Source organism: Pseudopipra pipra, chromosome 6, assembly GCF_036250125.1.
Source record: "Pseudopipra pipra isolate bDixPip1 chromosome 6, bDixPip1.hap1, whole genome shotgun sequence".
In the NCBI taxonomy this organism is placed as follows: Eukaryota; Metazoa; Chordata; class Aves; order Passeriformes; family Pipridae; genus Pseudopipra; species Pseudopipra pipra.
Genome location: NC_087554.1, coordinates 11,724,431 through 11,743,531, shown reverse-complemented (window position 1 = coordinate 11,743,531; position 19,101 = coordinate 11,724,431). Strand labels below are relative to the sequence as shown.

At 41.4% G+C, this 19,101-nt stretch overlaps 2 protein-coding genes across 6 annotated transcripts in view; both read left to right on the top strand.

Moving 5' to 3' along the window:
* The window catches only part of IPO7 (importin 7), a 35,826-nt gene extending 31,035 nt beyond the window's left edge, over positions 1-4,791 (top strand). The window contains exon 25 of the mRNA XM_064657353.1: positions 1,863-4,791. Within this exon, the coding sequence (XP_064513423.1) occupies positions 1,863-1,960 (98 nt within the window). The 3' untranslated portion in view covers positions 1,961-4,791. The remainder of the gene's footprint in view (positions 1-1,862) is intronic.
* Positions 4,792-6,673: 1,882 nt separating this feature from the next.
* The window catches only part of ZNF143 (zinc finger protein 143), a 39,024-nt gene continuing 26,596 nt past the window's right edge, over positions 6,674-19,101 (top strand). For 4 of the 5 annotated variants that reach the window (XM_064657352.1, XM_064657349.1, XM_064657351.1 and 1 more), the window contains exon 1: positions 6,674-6,785. The gene's annotated coding sequence lies outside the window, so the exon portion shown is untranslated. Of the gene's footprint in view, positions 6,786-13,853; positions 13,873-19,101 lie in introns of those variants that run through there. The other variant, XM_064657348.1, reaches the window with a different exon arrangement.

Here is a 19,101-nt window from a genome sequence, read left to right as displayed (position 1 = left end):
AGACACATCAAGTGGCTGATAAATTATTTCCTGGCATATGACCTAGTCCAGCTGGGATAGACAATGATTCTATGGACAGGAGAATACTAAATTATGGAAGCAGTATTCGTCTGTAAAGCCACATTATTAAGCCCATTAAATATTTTAGAATGTTAAACTTAGTTACAGATAATACAGATTTAAAAATCTATGGTGTTTTTTTTCTTTTTACGTTTTCCCTTACTTTTGAGAGTAAGCCAATATATATCACTCCCTAAAACCAAGACTGAATTTTGAGAGATCAGTCCAGCCTCATATCCCATGTCTTACTGAACAATTGCTACAGGTGTTTCAAAACAGAAGCTCAGAATTTTTTCAATAAAAATATTGGTAGTAAGAACACACATTTAATAAGTACTTACGGGAAACCAGCCCACGTTACCTCACAAAGTTTGTAAGTGTCCAGAAGGATCCAGTTTTAACTGTTATAAAATACAGTTTCACTGTGTCCCCTGTCAAGCACTAGACATTGTACTGATGAGATTATATACTACTTCTGCATTTTATGGAGGATAAAAAAAGTTTGGCTTTTTTTTTTCTTTTTGTACTGCTTTTTCATAGAGCAAAGTAGGTTCAGGTTGTGAAGTTTAGCTTAAGCAACTAGATCCTTACAGGAAATTCTTGCCTACTGTCCAAGCACACTGATACTCCATTTAGGCCACCTACCTCACTTGAGGACATCCTGTTAGAAGGTTTTGGAATATAGTTCTCCCTCATTAATGTAGCTTAAAAGAATTTCCATATGCTAAGAAATTTGTCTGCTATGGAGCTGTGAGAGGGTTTCCCCCCAGGCTTCACGAGCCATGGCAACATTTTTCTGGCCTGTTTCCAGAGAAACAGAGACACAATGGAGATTTTCTAAACAATATGAGCTGTCCTCTAATCCCAGAGAGATTGCAACTGTTTTGAGATAGGAGAAAGCTCTTAGACCAATGTAAGGCATTAGTAAGTGTTGTTATCTTGACCTGGGAATAATACAAACCACCTTCTGCACTATCCAGACTGATTAAAGGTACAGCCTAAATTACCAACCTAATTTTCAGTTGTCCATGTATTAGAGCTTGTAAAAACCTGTCTTACAGTAAAACCTGTCTTACTGTAGTCTTTGAAGGATGGTAAAACCAGACACCTTAACTATTGCTTGTAGTTACAGTGATGGATTTGTGGACCTCAGATGGCTACAGATCTTAAGGATTGGTTGAAAATGGAAAGTGATGAATGTGTTAGTTTTCTGTCAGATTTATATTGTATGGTCCAGTGACCTAAAAGCCAAATTACCTGCTTGGGTAGGAGTGTGTATACTAAAAAGTACACTTCTGGTGCTCCAGTGGCTATTTCTGCTTGTATTGTTGAGTTGAGATAGGAACACAGAAAATTTAGCTAATATTTCTGTATGCTTATTTTGTACATGTGCTCTGTTACTGATTTGACTGCCAAGTCTATTGATGTTAACCAGAAAGAATTAGATGCCTTTAGCGAGTTAAAAAGTGCAGCATTCATTCAGGTCCTGTTTCTGAAATGTGAAAATTACATAGTTGTGTCCAAAAGCTAAAGTGTGGGCTTTTTAAAATTACAAATTCATTTAAGCATGTCTATAACAATATTGAGAAATTAAAGTAAGTAAATAATCTGTCCATCTGTTCTTTGGGGCCTGGCATATTTCTACTTTGTGGATGCTCATTCCTTTCTCGGGTAACCCCAGATTAAACCTCTTATCTCTGAGAGACTCAAAATGATCAGTCACAGAATCTTGATCTGTCTTTCCCACTACACTACACATGCACTGAAATGTCTTCCTTTTGTTTTTTTTTGTTTTGTTTTAGAATCCAAAATGATTGAAAAGCATGGAGGATACAAATTCAATGCTCCAGTTGTGCCAACTTCATTTAATTTTGGAGGCCCTGCCCCAGGAATGAATTGAATTATCACTTTTCCTGCTACTGTGTGATTGTAGTGAAGAGCTTGTGTTCCTCCCAATAGTGGTTCCAGAACTGGTTCATGTTATCTACAACTCACTCTAAACTAATTTATAAATAGATTGGACAAAAGCCCCAGAAGTGGGACCTGATCGTACAACCTAATACTGGAAAGCAAACCAGAGGTTTTATTGAAGATAGGAAGAATCTGAATTTAAAGCTTCAAATGACACACTTTGGAGATCGGAAATCAAGAGGGGATGTCATGAAGGCAGCTTTTCTTTTTCTGAGGAAAAACAAAATAGACATGGGCTGCAGGACTATTTAAAATGTCTCATTTACAGTACAGAGTAGAAGGCAGACAATTTTTACACCTGTGGCAGTATGAGTATTGGCCCAGTTTATTTCCCTTTTATCCCTACTATTGGGTGTCTATTCTTTTAATGTAAATAAGATAAGGTAATCAGATAGCCTTACTTAATCTTCATCATTTCCATTTATCAAGATTGTTCATATGTAGAATATTGGACACTTAATGTAGCACTACATAACTGATAAATCTGTAAATGAATTAGCACTTTCATATTGAAACAAGCCTGCTAGCCTATGTACAAAAATAGCAAAAATGTTTGCTGTTTATAAAAATAAAAAATAAGGGATGTACTGGGGAAAATAATTTCAAGTTAATAATTTAAAATGAACTAGCAGTTTTGTACCTGGTGACTTTGTGGTGCAGTCACCTCTGGTTGTGACTTGAATTCGGTTATGTAAAAAGGGGTTAGTGATATTTCATTGCTGCTAAAGAAAAAATAGCAACACCCTCCGTGTCCTTTGTTTTTTTTTTAAAGATGTCACTGTACAAGGTAGAGAATTGATACAAATGTGTACTGTAAGCACAAAGAAAAAAGTTATCCTTTTAGGTAAATGAGGTGTGAAGATCTTAAGGTCAATTGAAGTGTGTAGATGAAACATCTACATATGCAATCTATTAAAAACATGACAACGTCATTGGCTGATCTGGGCTATGGTGTATAAAAGCAATTTTTTTGCCCCAACTGTGCAAAATAGTCTTTTTCCAGCTCATGGTAGTGCAGGTGCACTACTCCTGCATTTCATTCCCCCTCTTTTTGCACTTGCAGCATTAGTGTGTGCTGTTGTCTGCCTGATCCAGACAGTGTATTTGAAGTTTTGCCAATCTTTCATTTTTGAAGCCACAATTTTCTTCCTTCAAAGTTGCTATAGTAACTAGTATTTTAGCTAGAGAGGCAAAATACAGTTCCCTCTGGGACCACTATCAAAACCACTGTATGAAGAAGCCAGCAGGGAGATGCTGTGAACGGGTTGGCTTAAATGCCCCCTTTTTCTTTTCTAAAAGCAAAAATCCATTGGCGTTTGATCTTGCCTTGAGATCATTGGTGTCAGGTCTTTTAAATCAAATGTTTGGGTTGGTTTTTTTTTTTTTCTTTAGGCTGTTTTTATATAAAAATGTCACCTGCTGTTACAATTGATATTAAACGAGCTACCTTTAATTTAATGTAAGCCTCCAAAATTTAAATACAGGTTAAAAAATAAACTTTTTATCTGTAAAAATGAAATGCACATATATATATATTATGATACTCAAAATGCAGTCTTCAGAAAATTGGTTTGTGTGGTGTGGTTTTTTGCATCAGCAGAGTAGCAGGATTTCGTGGTTTGGGGTTTCCTTCTGAGCTGACCAGCACCACACTCTGCCTTCCACTGGTGCACAGCTGCTTCCCCGGGCACTGGAAGGGCTTTTCCAGCCTCTCCTCTCCCAGCTGCTCCACCAAACACTTCCCTGCGCACAGGTTGCAAAGGGGAGAGGCCGAGCCAGAGCTGCAATGCTGTGTTGCCCTAGGGATTACCAAAGGGATCCTTGAAAAGCAAAGTGTGGACTAAGGGAATATTGCACCTGATGTGAAAAAGCCGAAAAGGTTGAAGCCTTGGATGGAGTATCCATCCTTGGAATGGTAGGAGAACCATGGTGGTACTTGTGCACCTGTAGCTGACTGGCCAAGGCCACAGAGCAGGGCTGGGGTGGGTTTTTGGTGAGTGTGTAACTCATGGGCACGTCCAGGTGTGCTCCGGCCCTCAGGTCACCCCTAGACAAGGTTTTATTTTTGTAGTAAAAGGTGACAGAGCTTGCCTTCTGCTGTGCATTCCTCGACCTTGGAAACACCCAGTTGGACAGAAATCATTTCTGAACATCTGCTGGTTGGGTATCTGCCTATCTTGGTATGCATCCAAAATATGTAAGAGAACCTCTGAGGGCAGATGAGCCACTTGTGCCTCGTGGCACAAGGCGTGTGACAGCAGCAGTGAGAAGGCTTTATCCATAAAGCAGATGGCAAAAGAATTGGGGGAAATCACTAATTGCAGTGCCATTGTCAGTTCTGGAACAGATATTTTTCAAGTCACAAGTCAAGGGAAGAATGCTATCTTGGTGTGAGGAATACAGTCTTAATTCAAGGGTGCTTTTATGTGTCACTAGACTGGTTAGCAAGGAGCATCTTTTTTAAGAATGATCTAGAACTTTGTTTTCCTTTGCTCCAAGAAATGTATTTATATAAATTGCAAAACAACTTTGCATTGTTGTTGGTGGTGATAGTGCATTTTGTGATGCAATATATCAATTTCAGTGATACACATGTCAAATTTCAAACTGATCTTCCTCCTAGAACTTGCAGTTATCCAAACCATTTTCAAGGATAATGCAACTCTGAAGGAAGGGCTGGGAAATTCAAAGCCTCTGTTTTTTTCTATTATGGAAGATCTCCTTGGATTAATAAACATCTAAAGCAAATCCTTATCTTCACTTATTTCAGTGTGGTGTTTTGAATGTAGCTGTATTTTTGAAGAGTAGTTCCTGTTCTAGTTACATAGCTCTAAGGTTTGTATTTCCCTAATATTTCTTCAACCAAATATTAGGCACAACCACAGTTCTCTTTACTGGGTTAAATGTAAAAAAACAGACACTTCTTTAAAATTTTGGCATACTGGGTAATTTTTTCCTAAATCACTAGCTTAAAAGAATTATTAATAGGTGTCAGCATAGTACAGCAAAGCTCTGTTCAAATCTCTTACACTACTGCAAGATTCCTCAAGTCTGCAGTGGATTAATTACTGACTACCTGACAATAAACATTGAGATTATTTTAATTATGCCTAGCAATTGATACCTTGTAAGTTTTATGGGTTGATTTTTTTTTTTTTCTACAGGAAATTTCCTCCACTTGACTATCAGCTTTCAGAGTAGAATCATCATGAAGTGTCTCGGCACTTTATCTTTGCATGTTTCTGTGTACCTCCCTCTCAGTCCTTCCCTACGTGTCCTTTCTCTCACTAAACATGTTTGATTTCTGGGCCTGAATTTTCAACCCTGCGACTCAAGTTTTAACCTGAACGCAGAAGTGAAATAGAAAAAGGTTTATAGAAAGTGGAGATAAGTTTGGAAGGTCGAAGGCTCTCTATGTTATGCTGTTATGGAGTTGAGTCCCTTGAGCTGGGTTCTTCTCTTCCCTGTGCTCTGTGGAACCTTCTAAGTACCTAGAAGGAGCACTATGGAAAAGCTTTGTCCAGTGTTGTGGTGCTGATTTTCAATTATTTTCAAGCAATGTGTAGCTTCTTTATCTTAAATGGTGTGTCACTGTTTTGTGTATTGCTGATTTTTATATCAAAACATTGATGCTAGAAACATAAAGCACTTCAGAATGGGAAATAGAGGGTTGTAGCATTTCACAGAGATGTTAACAAATAATCCAGTAATACAAGGGAGTTGGGGAATCAGAATTTTATCTTGGGTATTTCACTGTTTCTGTACCTCAAATCAAACCGATAGCTGCAGTTTGTACAGTTTGAAAGTTTCCCACTAAGAAACAATAAGGAAAACTGTAAGCCAAAATTGCTATTAGGCCTGTTTGGGAATAAGCTTCTCCCGGCCTTTTGTATGCTTCAAGAATTAATAACCGTGTCTGGAGCAAAATTTGAATGCTTTTACATCTCCCATGTTTGGAAAGGTGGAGTAAGCCCCTCAGAACTGGGTATATTGTCTCATCAATGGTGGCAAATTTGCATTAACTCCAGAACTGGGCTTTCTTGAAAAATCATCTACTGATTTAACCTTAACACCCTCAGACTGGTTGGACTATTTATTACGCATTTCTGAACCTAAAAATCACGTAAGCACAAACACTCCCAAGCATAGCTTTAAGCACAGGGTCCTTATCCCCAGGGGCCAGGCTGGCATGGCAGCCGCAGATTAACGCGGCGGGAGGCCAGCAAGGGCAGGGCGCTCGCTGCCCCCAGCCCGGCCCTGCGGCCCACGCCCCGCCGAGAGTCCCCGGGGCCCGCAGGAGGCCGCAGCCGAGGGGGAGCCGCTCCCCGCGGGCGCCCGGCGGGTCCCATTTGGCCGCTCGCGGGCCCGCCGCCTCAGGGCGCTCCGCGGGCCCCGCCGGGGGAGGGCAGGAAATGGCGCCGGTCCCCCCGGCGCGCGGGTGCCGCGCCGCCCGCGGCACAAAATGGCGGCGGCCCCGCGCGCGGCACAGCCGCGACGCCATGAAGCCGCGGGGGCGGGGCCGCGGGCGCGCGGCCAATGGGCGCCGGCGCGCGGCCCGGGGGCGGCCAATGGCGGGTGGCGGCGGCGGCGGCGCGCGCGGCGCGGCCAATGGGAGCGGCGGTGGCGGCGCGGCCGGGCCCCGCCCGCGGGGCGCGGGGCGGTGCCGCGCGGGCGGGCGGCGCCGAGGCGGCCGTTTCCTGTCCTGGTGCATGGTGGGGTCGGACGGAGGAATTGTTGGAAAATTTCTCGGCGAGGTTCGTATATAAATGTGCTTTTACCCAGTGTGCCTTATGCTCCCTCCGCCATCTCCGGACGGGGCCGCCGCGGCGCGCCGGGCCGGGCCGCGCCCGCCGGCGGCGCTCGGGGAGGCGGGCAAGGGGCAGCGGCCGCGGGCGGCACCGAGCCGAGCGGCGGAGCCGCGGCGATAAAGCCGCTCCGCTCCGCGGGGCCTCTGCCGGCCCCTCCCCGCCCGCGGGGGTCCCCCAGGGCCGCTCCCCCCGGGCCCGCTCGGCGCTGCGTCACGGGCGGGGGCGGCGGGGGGCGAGGGGGGCGCGGGCCGGGGCGCGGCGGGCCCCGCGCTCGGCGGGCGTCGGTCTGGGGGCTTCGGCTATTTTTGTATTTTTCCTTTTTTAATTTTTTTATTTATTTATTTTTAATATTTTTTTTTTTTTTAAGAAGTGATATTTCTTGTTTTTGGTGGCCGCTCAGCGGCAGCGGAGCAGTTGCCGTGGGAGCTCCCCGGGCCCGGCGCGGCCCGACCCGCGCACGCTCCGGGAGGGAAAATCCGCCGCTGCGGCCCCGAGTCGCTGCTATTTAACGCGGCTGCGGCCGCGTTCGCACGGGAGAAGGCCCTGGCACCTTCTCGGCCTCTGAATCCATCTGGTTTTGTGCATCTCTTTCAGCTCGCCAAAGTGCAAGAGCATCTTAATTTTTTTAATTTTTTTTTTTTTAACGACTGCTCTTGTCGTTCCCGTCAGCTTTTCTCCTCCAGAACTTCCAATAGAACGGGATAACGAGAAGCTGCCTCCTCTAGAAAAACTGCCTGCAATAACGCGAAGATTTTTTTGTTTTGTTTTCTGATAAGGTCTTACTCGTGGTGCTTTTTTTCGTCGAGAAAAAAATGACATGACTTCCATGGAAGTTAAAATTTTCTGTTAGGACAAGCCTGCGGTTGAGCAGGTCCGGTTCTGTATGAAGTCTCTTAGGGGTTGGTTTTGAACTATCAAAGAATTGCATTTGCCGACATATGCAGAGTGATACCCGTAGTCGTAGGGAATGTTATTCCTGTTTCCAGTGATACAGGAACTTCAGCCTTACTGTCATTCAAAGGAAACGTATTTCTCGTCATACAGTTTTATCAAGATTCTGCTTCGGGTGCTATGAATCTGCAGTCTTAGAGGAGTATGCACCAGATATTTTTGTTGTAGCTTCAAGGTGATAGTACCTAAAAAATTAAATTCGATTTAATTAGTAGATTTTTAAAAGAATAGTGTATGCATGGTACATTTTTAGCTTTATGCATTTGCCGTACGGCTTTAGAATGCCAGAGTACGACGTGGCTGTGTTTTCATGGCTTGTTTCTTTGGATTTCTGCATTAAGCTGTACACGTGTCAAAAGCGATTTGTCTGAATCACTGTATACGAAACTCAAGAATATGTAGTAAAATAACAGATGATTGTTTTGGTAGTAGATGGCAGCTTAAATGAGATGTGAAAATAAACATTTTAAAGAGAAACCTATTTCTAATTGATTTCGTAATTTACGTAAACTGTTCTCATTGTTCTAATTAACATTTAATTTGTAGTACTGTATTTGAGGAAGAGTAATTTTGCTTTATATTAGAGGCTCAAATAAAGCAAATACTTAAACAAGTTTAGAAAGTTCTTTAGCTAGAAAGTCACGCGGACTTCTTTATGTCTTCATGCTGGTGTAGCATTATGCTTTTCTCAGGAGAGGGGCACAGCAATAGCCAAGTGATGAATAGTCCTGGTAATGGGTGCCAGTTAGTCTGTAAATTTGGGGTTTTCTCTAGAATATCTCTAGTTATGTGCAGCTTCAGTTCAGTGAACTGTTGGTGGCCCCCGTTTTTCTGTCCTGTGCTATCCAGGAGAAGGGAATTGGCAGGAGTTGGAGCAGTGAACAGGTCTAAGCTGCAGTCTGCTGCTGGTGGCTGCTTGCTCACCTGCAGTATTCTGTGGGATGTGCACAGGATTAGGCTGAGGGTTCCTCTGTTTAAGTTTGGTCAGGATGGCGTCGCTTAAAAGTGCGGGATGTTGATCTTCCCTTGCCATTGCATGTGAGCCTTAAGAGTTTTGGGTTAAAACGTGCTCAGCGTAGGTGGAGTCTTTGAGAAACGCTGTTAATTAAGGTGTGAGGAGTCTTTAGTTGGCACCTGTGAAACTCATTGTTTTCTAAAGTGTAGGGCTCCGCTGAATTTGGGCGGGTTTCCACACAAAGGGAACAGCACTTTCCAGATAATCAAGGCAATAATCAAGGCAATAATCCAGATAATCAAGGGCAATTCTCCAGTTTCAGGCGTTACAATGGACTGTAAATATTCACGTGGAAAATCGAACTGTCTCCGTGCTCTCGTTCTCCAATTCTTGTATTACTCCTTCCTGTCTGCATTTTGACTTGTACCTGCTTCCTTGATCATCCCCACGATTTCTGCTGCTTTTATAACTCCTGCAGCCTCTGATGTGTATGTACATAGGACAGCACAGGCCAGCCTTTCCTTGCCACTGGCGTTTTTTTCCTGTGTTGCCACATCTCTTGCCCATCTCTGCAGCTCACCAGTAATGATTTTCTGCTCGGCATCAATAGGGGGCAGTTTGTTTTTTCATCTCTTCTGTGCTAAAAGGAAATCGGTGCAGCTGGTAAAGAGAGCATGAATTGAGTAGTCTATTCCTGTAGTTTGTGTCTCAAAAGATCCCAAAAGATGGAAGGAAGGGTTTTGCGTAGCTTATGGATCCCTAAGATAGACTGTGATCCAAACAGATGGATCCTCTTCTTGAATATGAGCACAGGTCTTGTTCTGAGTCTGAGGGAGGTGCCTCTCCATGGACACCACTTCTAGGGAAGAGGGGAAGGAATCCTTGCAACCCATCATGGCACAGTGGGTATTGTGGGGTTTTGCCTGTACCTAAGTCTGTAACTTATCTGCTCTTGGTTGTATTTGCTTAAGAGAGTATGATTTTGGTTCTCTCGCTCCATGCATCAGCAACTGTTGATCAGTTACTGAAAACCAGAATTGGATTAAATAAGTAAATGCTTTTAGTGATTTAGTCTGTTAAAATTTTCAGGTTTATGATGCTTTTTTAATTGTATAGTGGGGTTGTACTTTGCTCCACCAAGATAATATTTGTTAAATAAGTGAAGTTCGGGGTTTTGAAGGGAATTTACAGTTCCAGCAACTTTTGTGATTTTTTCAAGGTTGACATCAGTTATACTTGAAAACTACATAACACTTCCCTCAGTCTGTATCCTACTGTCTTCAGAATGTTTCCTTCTCTATAGACTTCTTGAGTGGAAAATTGTGTTACCTGCCCAAAGCCCTTGGACTTCATTTCTGATGACAGACTTTTCTAGAACAGGAGGATGGGTCCATATTTGCAAGTTAGTTGGTGTTGCCCATATTTTAAGCATATACAGGCTGAGCTAATGTACTACACAGACTTTCACTGAATGTATTTAGATGTACTGTTTTTCAGTTTACATTTGTAATGTGGTTTTGGCAATCCAATAGACTGCCCGTTCAGTTCCTGAAATACAAGCCTGGCTTAAAACACTGCCGTTAACTGTCTTGGCTAATGCTGATACATCTCTAATGCAGTTATCAGATTACTAATTAACTCCTAACCACACAAAAAAACCCACTCAAAATTCCTTCTTTTGTTGGCAGTCTCAGTGGATTTGCAGGATTTGAAAGGGCATGGCCAGGATTAATTTGTTTTGGTGATGTAAATAAGTCACTTCTGTGATTTCTTGACAATTAAGAAAGAAGTCTGTTTGACATTAAAGTAAAACATGGATAGAAATAGTGGTCTCAGTTGCTTTCAGATTTTTAGCCCTTAAGTATTCACCTATTCACCAGATGTTCCCAGTTTTATTTAAATCACTGATATAACTGGAGGGTTTATGATTTAAGGATTAAGTAGCTCCCTGAAGTACTTCAGAAATTAACTGAATCTTTTTTTTTTAACTGCAGATAGGCATTATTGTTTCTAGGAGTAATTTGGATACAATTCTGACAAGCATCACCTGGATACCTTTTTGATATAGCCAGCATTTTAGGTATATGTACACTTGATGTCAAAAACAAACTAACAGAAGCCAATTTTTTTAAAAACACACAGTTTCATCTGTTAAGTGCTTTAAATACATTTCTCACTTCATGACTTTCAGGGTGAAACTTCACTGGAATGAAATGTTGTGCTTTCTCTCATTAGTGTGCTGAAAAATTATTTTAAGTTTGGGTGTTCTTTTCATCTTTGTCAATCACATTGTAAATTTTTTTCAGAAAATCACATAACCTACCATAGTTTCAGGCTTTTTTTCCCTGAATTTGCACTTTATAATTATTTATCTCTACTTTTTTTTACTCTTAAAACTCAAGTGATTTATTACCAGTTAGTCTACAGTAAAGAAAATTAGGTTTGTTTTTTGGTTTTTTTTAGTAAAGGTGTGCCTGAGCATTAATAATACAGGTTTGGCCAGGAGAGAAGAAACATGACTTAGCTTTGAGCAGGGAATATCACCTGAGTTGAGAGAAACTCGATGGCCTGTTTTGGTAGGTGAGTTCCCTTGTTCCTGCTGCAGTAGGTCTGCAGGCCATTCCATGCACACAGCCAAGCATTCCCAATGACAGGTGTTTTCAGTCTCCCCTGAACTGGGTGTTTTGGTACAGATTATGTGGATGGCCCTTTCTCAAGCCAGACCTCTGCAGCACTGTACTACACCTAATACCTCTAATTACTGCATTGCTCATTGACGAGGTGCATTAGTACACTTGGGTACTTTATTAATAAAGTTTTCAGAATCCTGGTGTCTCTGCCTCTGCAAACAGTGCTGTATGGATCTCAATTGCTTGTCAGCTTCCATGCAGGATTTTTGGAATCCGTGCTGTCGGAAGACTCCTAAATTGTTCCAAACTGCTGGCTGAAGGCTGTGCTGCCCACTTGGGTGGTCACTTGGAAGCAGTGGTGCTGTAATAGTGCCCCCAAGGCAGATGTGGTCATGGAACTGGGTGTCTGCTGTGAGGTGCTTGTCCCAGAGCTGCAGCAGGAGTTTAATTAGCTTTCTGTCAGCACTGCTGACAGCTCACATGCTGGTGGAACTACTTTGGCCTCCTGTGATTAACCAGTAATTTCTTCTCTCGTATATCCAAGAAGCACGTGAAGTAAGCAAACATATTTGGGATCAGCCTGAGTCTTTTCTACATGTGTAGGACGTCTTGGTGGGTGGCTTTTGGATCTGCCTGTGTTTGAATGCCATACATTTGGAAATAATAGCAACCTAAGCACTCCCACAGTGTGAAATTACACACATATGCATCCTCTCATAATATTATATATAAAATGCCTACATTGATCTCTGACAATAGGTTTAACGTTCACAATTTGTAGATGGTATTTGCAATGTAAACTGTATGGTAATGACTTTTGGAGGAAAAAGACTGCTGGAACATAAAGTAATTTTGTGAGGCTAAATATGGTTCTCACTGCCCAAGTTCTCACTGCTCTCACTGAAGTCAGACTTGTGCATCGTTATGGCAGTGATAAATTTGGTCTTGCATTTATCTCTTATTTCGGAGGAGATACCAACACTGTGGCAGTGAATTAGTCTTGAACTGCATTATTATCAGGCTGTATCTCTTGTGGAACAGAAGAGTTGAAATACTGTAAAAAGGAGCCTTTAGTTTGACTGCAAGCCTCTGCTTTGGGCACCTGAGTCTCTGGAGGTAAGCTGTGCTGCCACCCTGAGCATGTACATCGAGCTTATGCAGTTGGCAGTGCTGTCAGTCTTGGTCAGGTTCTTTTCCAGGGCCAGGCTTAGAGCCCATGGTTTATAATTCACACACCTTTACCATGTAGAAAATTAGAAAATGATTGTGTAATTTGCTGTTAAATTGCATATCTTGCCCCTTTATCTGAATCCAACTATTGTTACCAGATTCCGTAGTAGAGATTTTTATTCTGTGTTTCAGCCTTGTTTCTATTTTATCGTGTGGATGATTAATGTGGTGGAAACTGATGTTTAATTATGTTTTGCACTTACAAAAGACTGGAGAAGGTACAGTAAAAGACACTGAGATGATATGAGAAGTATTTAGAAGTGCTTGACATTAAACAGTCTGTTATATTTATTTGTTGGAAGTCAGTCTGAATGATTACAGCATAAACCCCAATGTTTCAGTGCAGTGATAAAGTACTGGAAAAGGTAAGGGTTGTTGATGAAAAAAGAAATCCATGTCTATCGAAGCATTTGTTCAAAGCACCCACAGGATCTAGATTTCATTTCTGACCCTGCTCCAGATTTCTCCTGTAATACTGGAAAAGATTAACAAAAGGTACATAGGGGAACAGAAGTAAGATTGTAAAGTCTTTAGTTCTCCTGTGTTTGTATTTCTAAGTTTATAGGTGACAAATGACTTCATGTAATTAGTAAAAAAAAAAAAATGCTGAAAGTCCTCTTGGGTCCTCTAAAAAACTTTGTGTGGACAAGCAATTTTCCAGTCCATGCCATACATTTTTTGCATTGAGACCCAGAGGGCTATACTGCATGTGAATTATGAATTGAAGTGTATTTGACCAGATTGTTAATTGTAGGTACTAATTTTGGTTTTTCACAAATGTTTGTTACTCTGACTAGTTTTGTGAAATTACTGATATTCGCAATCATGTCAGTTGTTAAGGGCCCAAATGCAGCCAGTATCCAATTCAGAAAAAGCTTAATTACATTACTGTGCTGGCCTACTTGAACTGATTTTGGGATCCAGCTTTGCAAAACATGGGAGTGCTGTTTTCTAAAATTTCTTAATGAAAGTTCTACTACTATGAAGTTATGTGTCATTTGCTGTCTTACTTTTCCTGATTGGTTTTTATTTGCTACTTTTATAAATTTTATAAAATTACAATGGTTTTGTACATTATTTAGAAGTGTATTAAAAATAAAAGTGATGTTTCTTTTAAAATGAAATAAGTGGGTATTATTTCAAACTTCTCAGTGCTGTCTTCACGATGGGAGTGAACAATGACAAGGTTACTGAATGTCTGGAGTAGCTTTTTTCCTGTCTGTCTTTCCCAGTTCTTTCCGCACATTCAAGATTGTATTTTATAACAGTAAGTTTTCCATGACTGCTGTTATAAACTTTATTCCATTTCCTGTTAATTATCCTCTAAGCATCATCTTTTTTTCTCTAAGGAGTTTCTGCTACTGCAGGTTTTTTCCTTTGTCCAGCCATGCAGTGATATAGTCATTCTTTAAATGATGAATTCCTGCTACTTTTCAGTTTCACTGGGGGCTTCCCATGCAGCTTCTCAGCTGCTGGAGTTCCCAAGTGCCCCGAGCCCCCTTTCTGCTCCATGGCAGCCATGCCCTCTTCCAGCTCTTCCCTCACTTTTTAGCTGCCTGAGTCCACCTGCTGTGTCTTAGTTGCTTGATTCCTGGTTTTAGTGGAGGTTCCTCTTTCCAGTTGCTGAATTGAGTTTACGTAAAAACCACTCTTTTAACATTGCATCTTTTTGTCCAAAACAAGTGATGGCACCCAGATGTTATTTGAGTGTTAGTGGGGAAAAATATAAGAGGTGGTCTCTAGATGGGCAACTTGATGAAGTCTTCATGAAAAATACTTTATTTTTAACCACCTCCCCTGAGTGTTGAGAATTTAACATGTGCCTGAGTTCACAGTTTTTTCTGTTCAGATAATTTGCAGGGGGGAAAGGGGTGATTTGGGATTTTTTGGTGGTTTGGGGGTTTTTTTCAATAAAAATTGTCCCTGTGCACTTAATCTGTCAGTGTTATACTGGGGTTACTGGCTGTTGCTTCCTTCTGTCAGGCACTGTTTTCAGTTCAGAGATTTTTAGTCTAACTTTTTTGTCTGGGGCTGACTTTTTTTGAGAAGTATTCTAATCACCTTGAAGAATGGTAAGATTTTCTCTGCATGAATACCATAGGAGTATTTTGGTGACTAATTGTTTCAGGAATGCAAGATGTGTTACTGTCCTTGTGAAAGTCTTCCCGAATACCATTAATGTGCCTTTGAAAATTGCAACTTGAGTATGGTCTGTGAAGATTTCCAACAGAGTTCAGGAAGTCAAGTCTCAAATTTTCACTTCAGTGAGTACTTCATGACTGAACCTGTACTTGTCTTTTCTGTAGGACAGCTCTTAAGGTTAAGCAGAACACATATGCATCAATCTTGCTGAGCTGCCACACAGGCTGCACCCCAGGGTTCCTGTCTTTTCCTAAAAATGGGTGCTTTCAGCTGTTTTTCAACTAATGAGTTGCAGTATTTGCAGTGGGTAAAGGAAATTTTCCCAGATTTTTGCAGACAAAACCTCTGACAGGTTTAAAGAAAAATGTTTAGTGTGCAAATGCACAGAAATAAAAGCAATGAGGTGGGTTAGGGGAAAAAAGCTGGTGAGATCCAGATTGGAAAAAGGATGGAGACAGATATGCTGGAAGCTCAGGAGAAAGCAGCATATAAGCCAGTTAGGGGAAAAGAGAGTGGAAGAGAGTGACTGAGGTGGACGTAAGGGAAGAGATTCGAGTTTGATGAAAACAGACTGGTTTAGAAAAAGCAAAGCAAATTAAAATACGTTAGGAGGGTGGATGATATACCAACAGAATGGGGATACTGTTTTAAGTGTGTGCATTACGAAAATTGTCCTAGAGCAGTTAAAGTTGGAAGGGACTTCCAGAAGTTATCTGCCCTGATCAAGGCAGATCTCATTAGACGGGGTTGCCCAGGGCTGTGTCAAGTTGAGTCTTAAACACCTGCAAGGATGGAGAGCCCATAACCTGTCTTGGCAATCTGTTCCTGTATTTGACCACTCTTACAAAATAATGCTGTAGCAGCAATCTCTGACAGGATGATCATTTCTCTACAGGCCAACTTTACATCTTTCCTTGTTCTCAGAGCTCATAGCCCTGTCTGGTTAGTCTGTGTTCTCCACTGGGGAGAAGGAAGAGAGGCTGAAAGGGAGAAGCACATCCACTCTTGGCTGAGGGTTCTCCTCCCTGCACAGCAGTGACAGAGCAAAACTGCTGTCACCAAAAAGGGAGTGAGAGCTGGGGGTTGCTGTCTGGGAGGGTTCCAGTGCTCCAGCCTGTTATGAGGAATGTGCTTCCAAGGTGGGTCTAAACATGAAATCTCTTATAGAGGCAGGAAGGTGATAGACAGTGGTGTGATGGGCATGTAGAACAGACCAGGACTAAGAGAAGACTTGGAGGCTAGTGCAGAAGGAGCTGGTGTGGACATGGGAGTATTTTAGATTGTTCTGATAAGGGTGAGATTATATTTGGAAAGAAGGATGTCCTGGAAATTTGGTATCATGGTAAGACTGACTGAAGAAGGAAATTAGTACTTCAAGGAAAAGGGATGGAGCTGAGGGTAAGAAACTTAATGGAAGGACAGAAGATTGGGAAAAGCATATATTGGAAGGGATCATTTAAAGTAGCTAAAACTGGGACAAAAGCAGCAATACAGTCTGTGTAAGTTACTGTGTAAGCTGGTAGTGATTGTCCAGATCATGTGGAATAGAGGAAAATAGTAGACGTTGCTCTGTGTGCAGCAGTTCACTTTGGTTCTTTTCAAATGTGTGATACTTGTTAGTCAGCAATGCTACAGTAACAAACACTGAAACAATTTAGACAAATACTATTGCTCCTTCAGCCCTTGAATTTATCTTGTATTAGATTTCTTCCAAAATAGCTACTGACCCCTTAAGCCATTGGTTCTGCTCAGACTCTGTCAGAACTGTGCAGCTGTCTGTGTTGATGGGATTCCTCACTCCTGCCCCAAAGGTGAGAGAAGAGCCCTAAGCCCTGGAGGAATACTCGTCAGGCTTACCTGAGCTGGAAGGCCTTTGAGGAGCAGTCCCTGCTGGAATTGTTTCATTGTACAGTTCTAGTCAAAACCAGTGGTTGTGTAGCCTTTCTTTGCTGTGTGAAATGGTCTGGCTGTTTTGCAACCTGCTTCCATGAGGTGTCCTGAAGATTCAGTGGATGGAAAATACTGACACCACAGACCTCTGTTAGCAGTTAAGAAGACAGACCAGACCCTCTGTGCACCACTAGCTTATAATACCATAATTACTTAATTTAACTTCCTACAAGCTGGCAGTACACCAGAGAATCAGTCCTTCAGACTGGTCTGGAATAAATCTCATTTTGCTGCTAGTTTTTTTAACTGCATCAGTTCTCTGATCTTATTTGCTACATAATACATGAGTGCTGAGAGTAGGGCCACTTCAGTGCCTGGTTAGGCTGATTCTGGTTAGGCTACAGCATGTTGTCCCATTTTTAGTTTGCAAGCAAAGTGCTTCTTAAGTATTTTCTCCCTATTTTGAGATTGGGTGTCATGAGTAGTAAGGAAAGAAGTTACTTGTCCAAAGGCACTGATGTGGAGATCGCAGAGGAAGAGGTTGAACTCAGGATCTCTTATGTCCTCATACAATTCCTTGTCCCTTAGATTATAGTATCCAAAAAACCTTTGCTATTTCATTTTCTTCAGAAGCATCTAGTATAAATGTGATTTAGTCTGGATGACTTCTCTGCACTGGCTCTTTTTTGGTTGTATTAGAACTCTTTTAGTGGCCTCATTTTCTGTAAAAGCTTTTCATGAAAAGGATGCTGGGAAGAATTACCCATCTTCTCTTGGATGTTAAAAAAATCTCTCTCCCATTTTGAATTATATTTTGGTTTCTATCTTAATTGTATCTTCTTTTCAGTGCCAGTTATTCCAGGTTCAAATTCCATATTACAAACCAGTATTTTAATCTTCTTTATGTTCCAGGTAGAAATTATGGAGGATTTTAATCTTGGAAGGCATATTTCTTACTGATAAACTGATCATTAGTCATGTTTTTTTTCTTGTATGATTTTCAATGTAGCACACGAAAGCAGGAGGCTTAAAACCTTCTCAAAGGTACCCTTTCTTTCTACTTTCTTTTTAGAATTCTATCTTTTCCATTAAATGGGCTCTTTAACAGTTACACACGCTGTCAGTAATATCCTCATACCTGCCAAGGGGATTTTGACTCCACTTGGTGTACTTGGTGTAACAGCACATTAAAAGTTAGCGGGGTTTGGGCTGTGGGAACACACTGATTTGTGCACAGCCCTGGCTGAAGCCCTTCACGTGGCCAGAGCTGCTGCTTGTGCCTCGGCTTGTCCTCTGCTCAGGCTAAGAAACTGCCTGCAGCTCTAGGAAATAGTCTGGCTCACTATGTACACTTGGATGTATTTGGAAAACATGACTTGGGTATAACTCTCGACTGCTAAATGAGTGTACCGACCTTTTAAATACTGCAGGCATGCTGGAGTACCTACGTGGTCTAATTTTGCATTCCTTATTTACTTTCAATATAGGCATGGTTTTCTCAGTGGTCTCAGAGACTGTTGATGAATTATCCAAGGGCAGATTTCCGAGAGTTAAAAATAGTTTAGTTATTTAGAAATGTAATCATAAGTAAATTAAAAACCTTAGATTATTCTTCTCAGCCTTGAATTATAAACCAGCAGGTCATATAAACCAGCAGGTCATAGAACCATAGTAGGATTAAAAGCTGTGATTGTTTATCTGTAACCTTTCTGTGAGATTATCTGTTTTTTACTGTAAGAAAAACTCTTGACTATCAAGAGGTTGGAGAGGAGGGAATGTAATGCTCTGTAGCCTAGATTCCAGTTCCATGTGACGTTTTTTTCCCCTCACTTTTCATCCACATCTAAGTGGATGTCACAGTAACTAAAGGGCTTGCAGAACTCAGCTGGTTTTATGTGTGGTCAAGTTTTTTTTCTCCCTGTGGTTAAAGCCAACATCTGAGTTAGCAGAATGCAATGTTGTATATTTCCTTTATAGCTTCTTAATTTAGTAATACTGAAAATTTTTAATAGCCTTTCAGGTTCAGTAAACTTATAAATCTCACATATTGAAACATGCCTGGGTAAAAAATCAGTATCCAAAGGGATGGCTATATCTGGTTCTGTGAGATAGAGCAGTCACTCCCTAGTCACTATGCTGTTGTCTAAGTAACACATTTCATCATGAGATACTTCACTATTTTCAAGGACAGATTTTTTTTTACAGAAACCTTTCTGAAAAGTCTAGGGAAACAGCTGGATCATTCTGTTAGACTTACTAATGAAGTGTGTATTTCCCAGTGTGTGCTAGTTTCTATCTGGCACTGGAGAGATGTTTAATTTATGCAGGTAAAGGTCTGCTGTTGTCAGCTATATTTTAATTCTGGGGACAAACAGATATCATTACTTATACTGTCATTACCACCATTACTCTTTCTACATTGGTTAAATAATTTATATTTAACTGAAATCTAAATGTGGTGGAT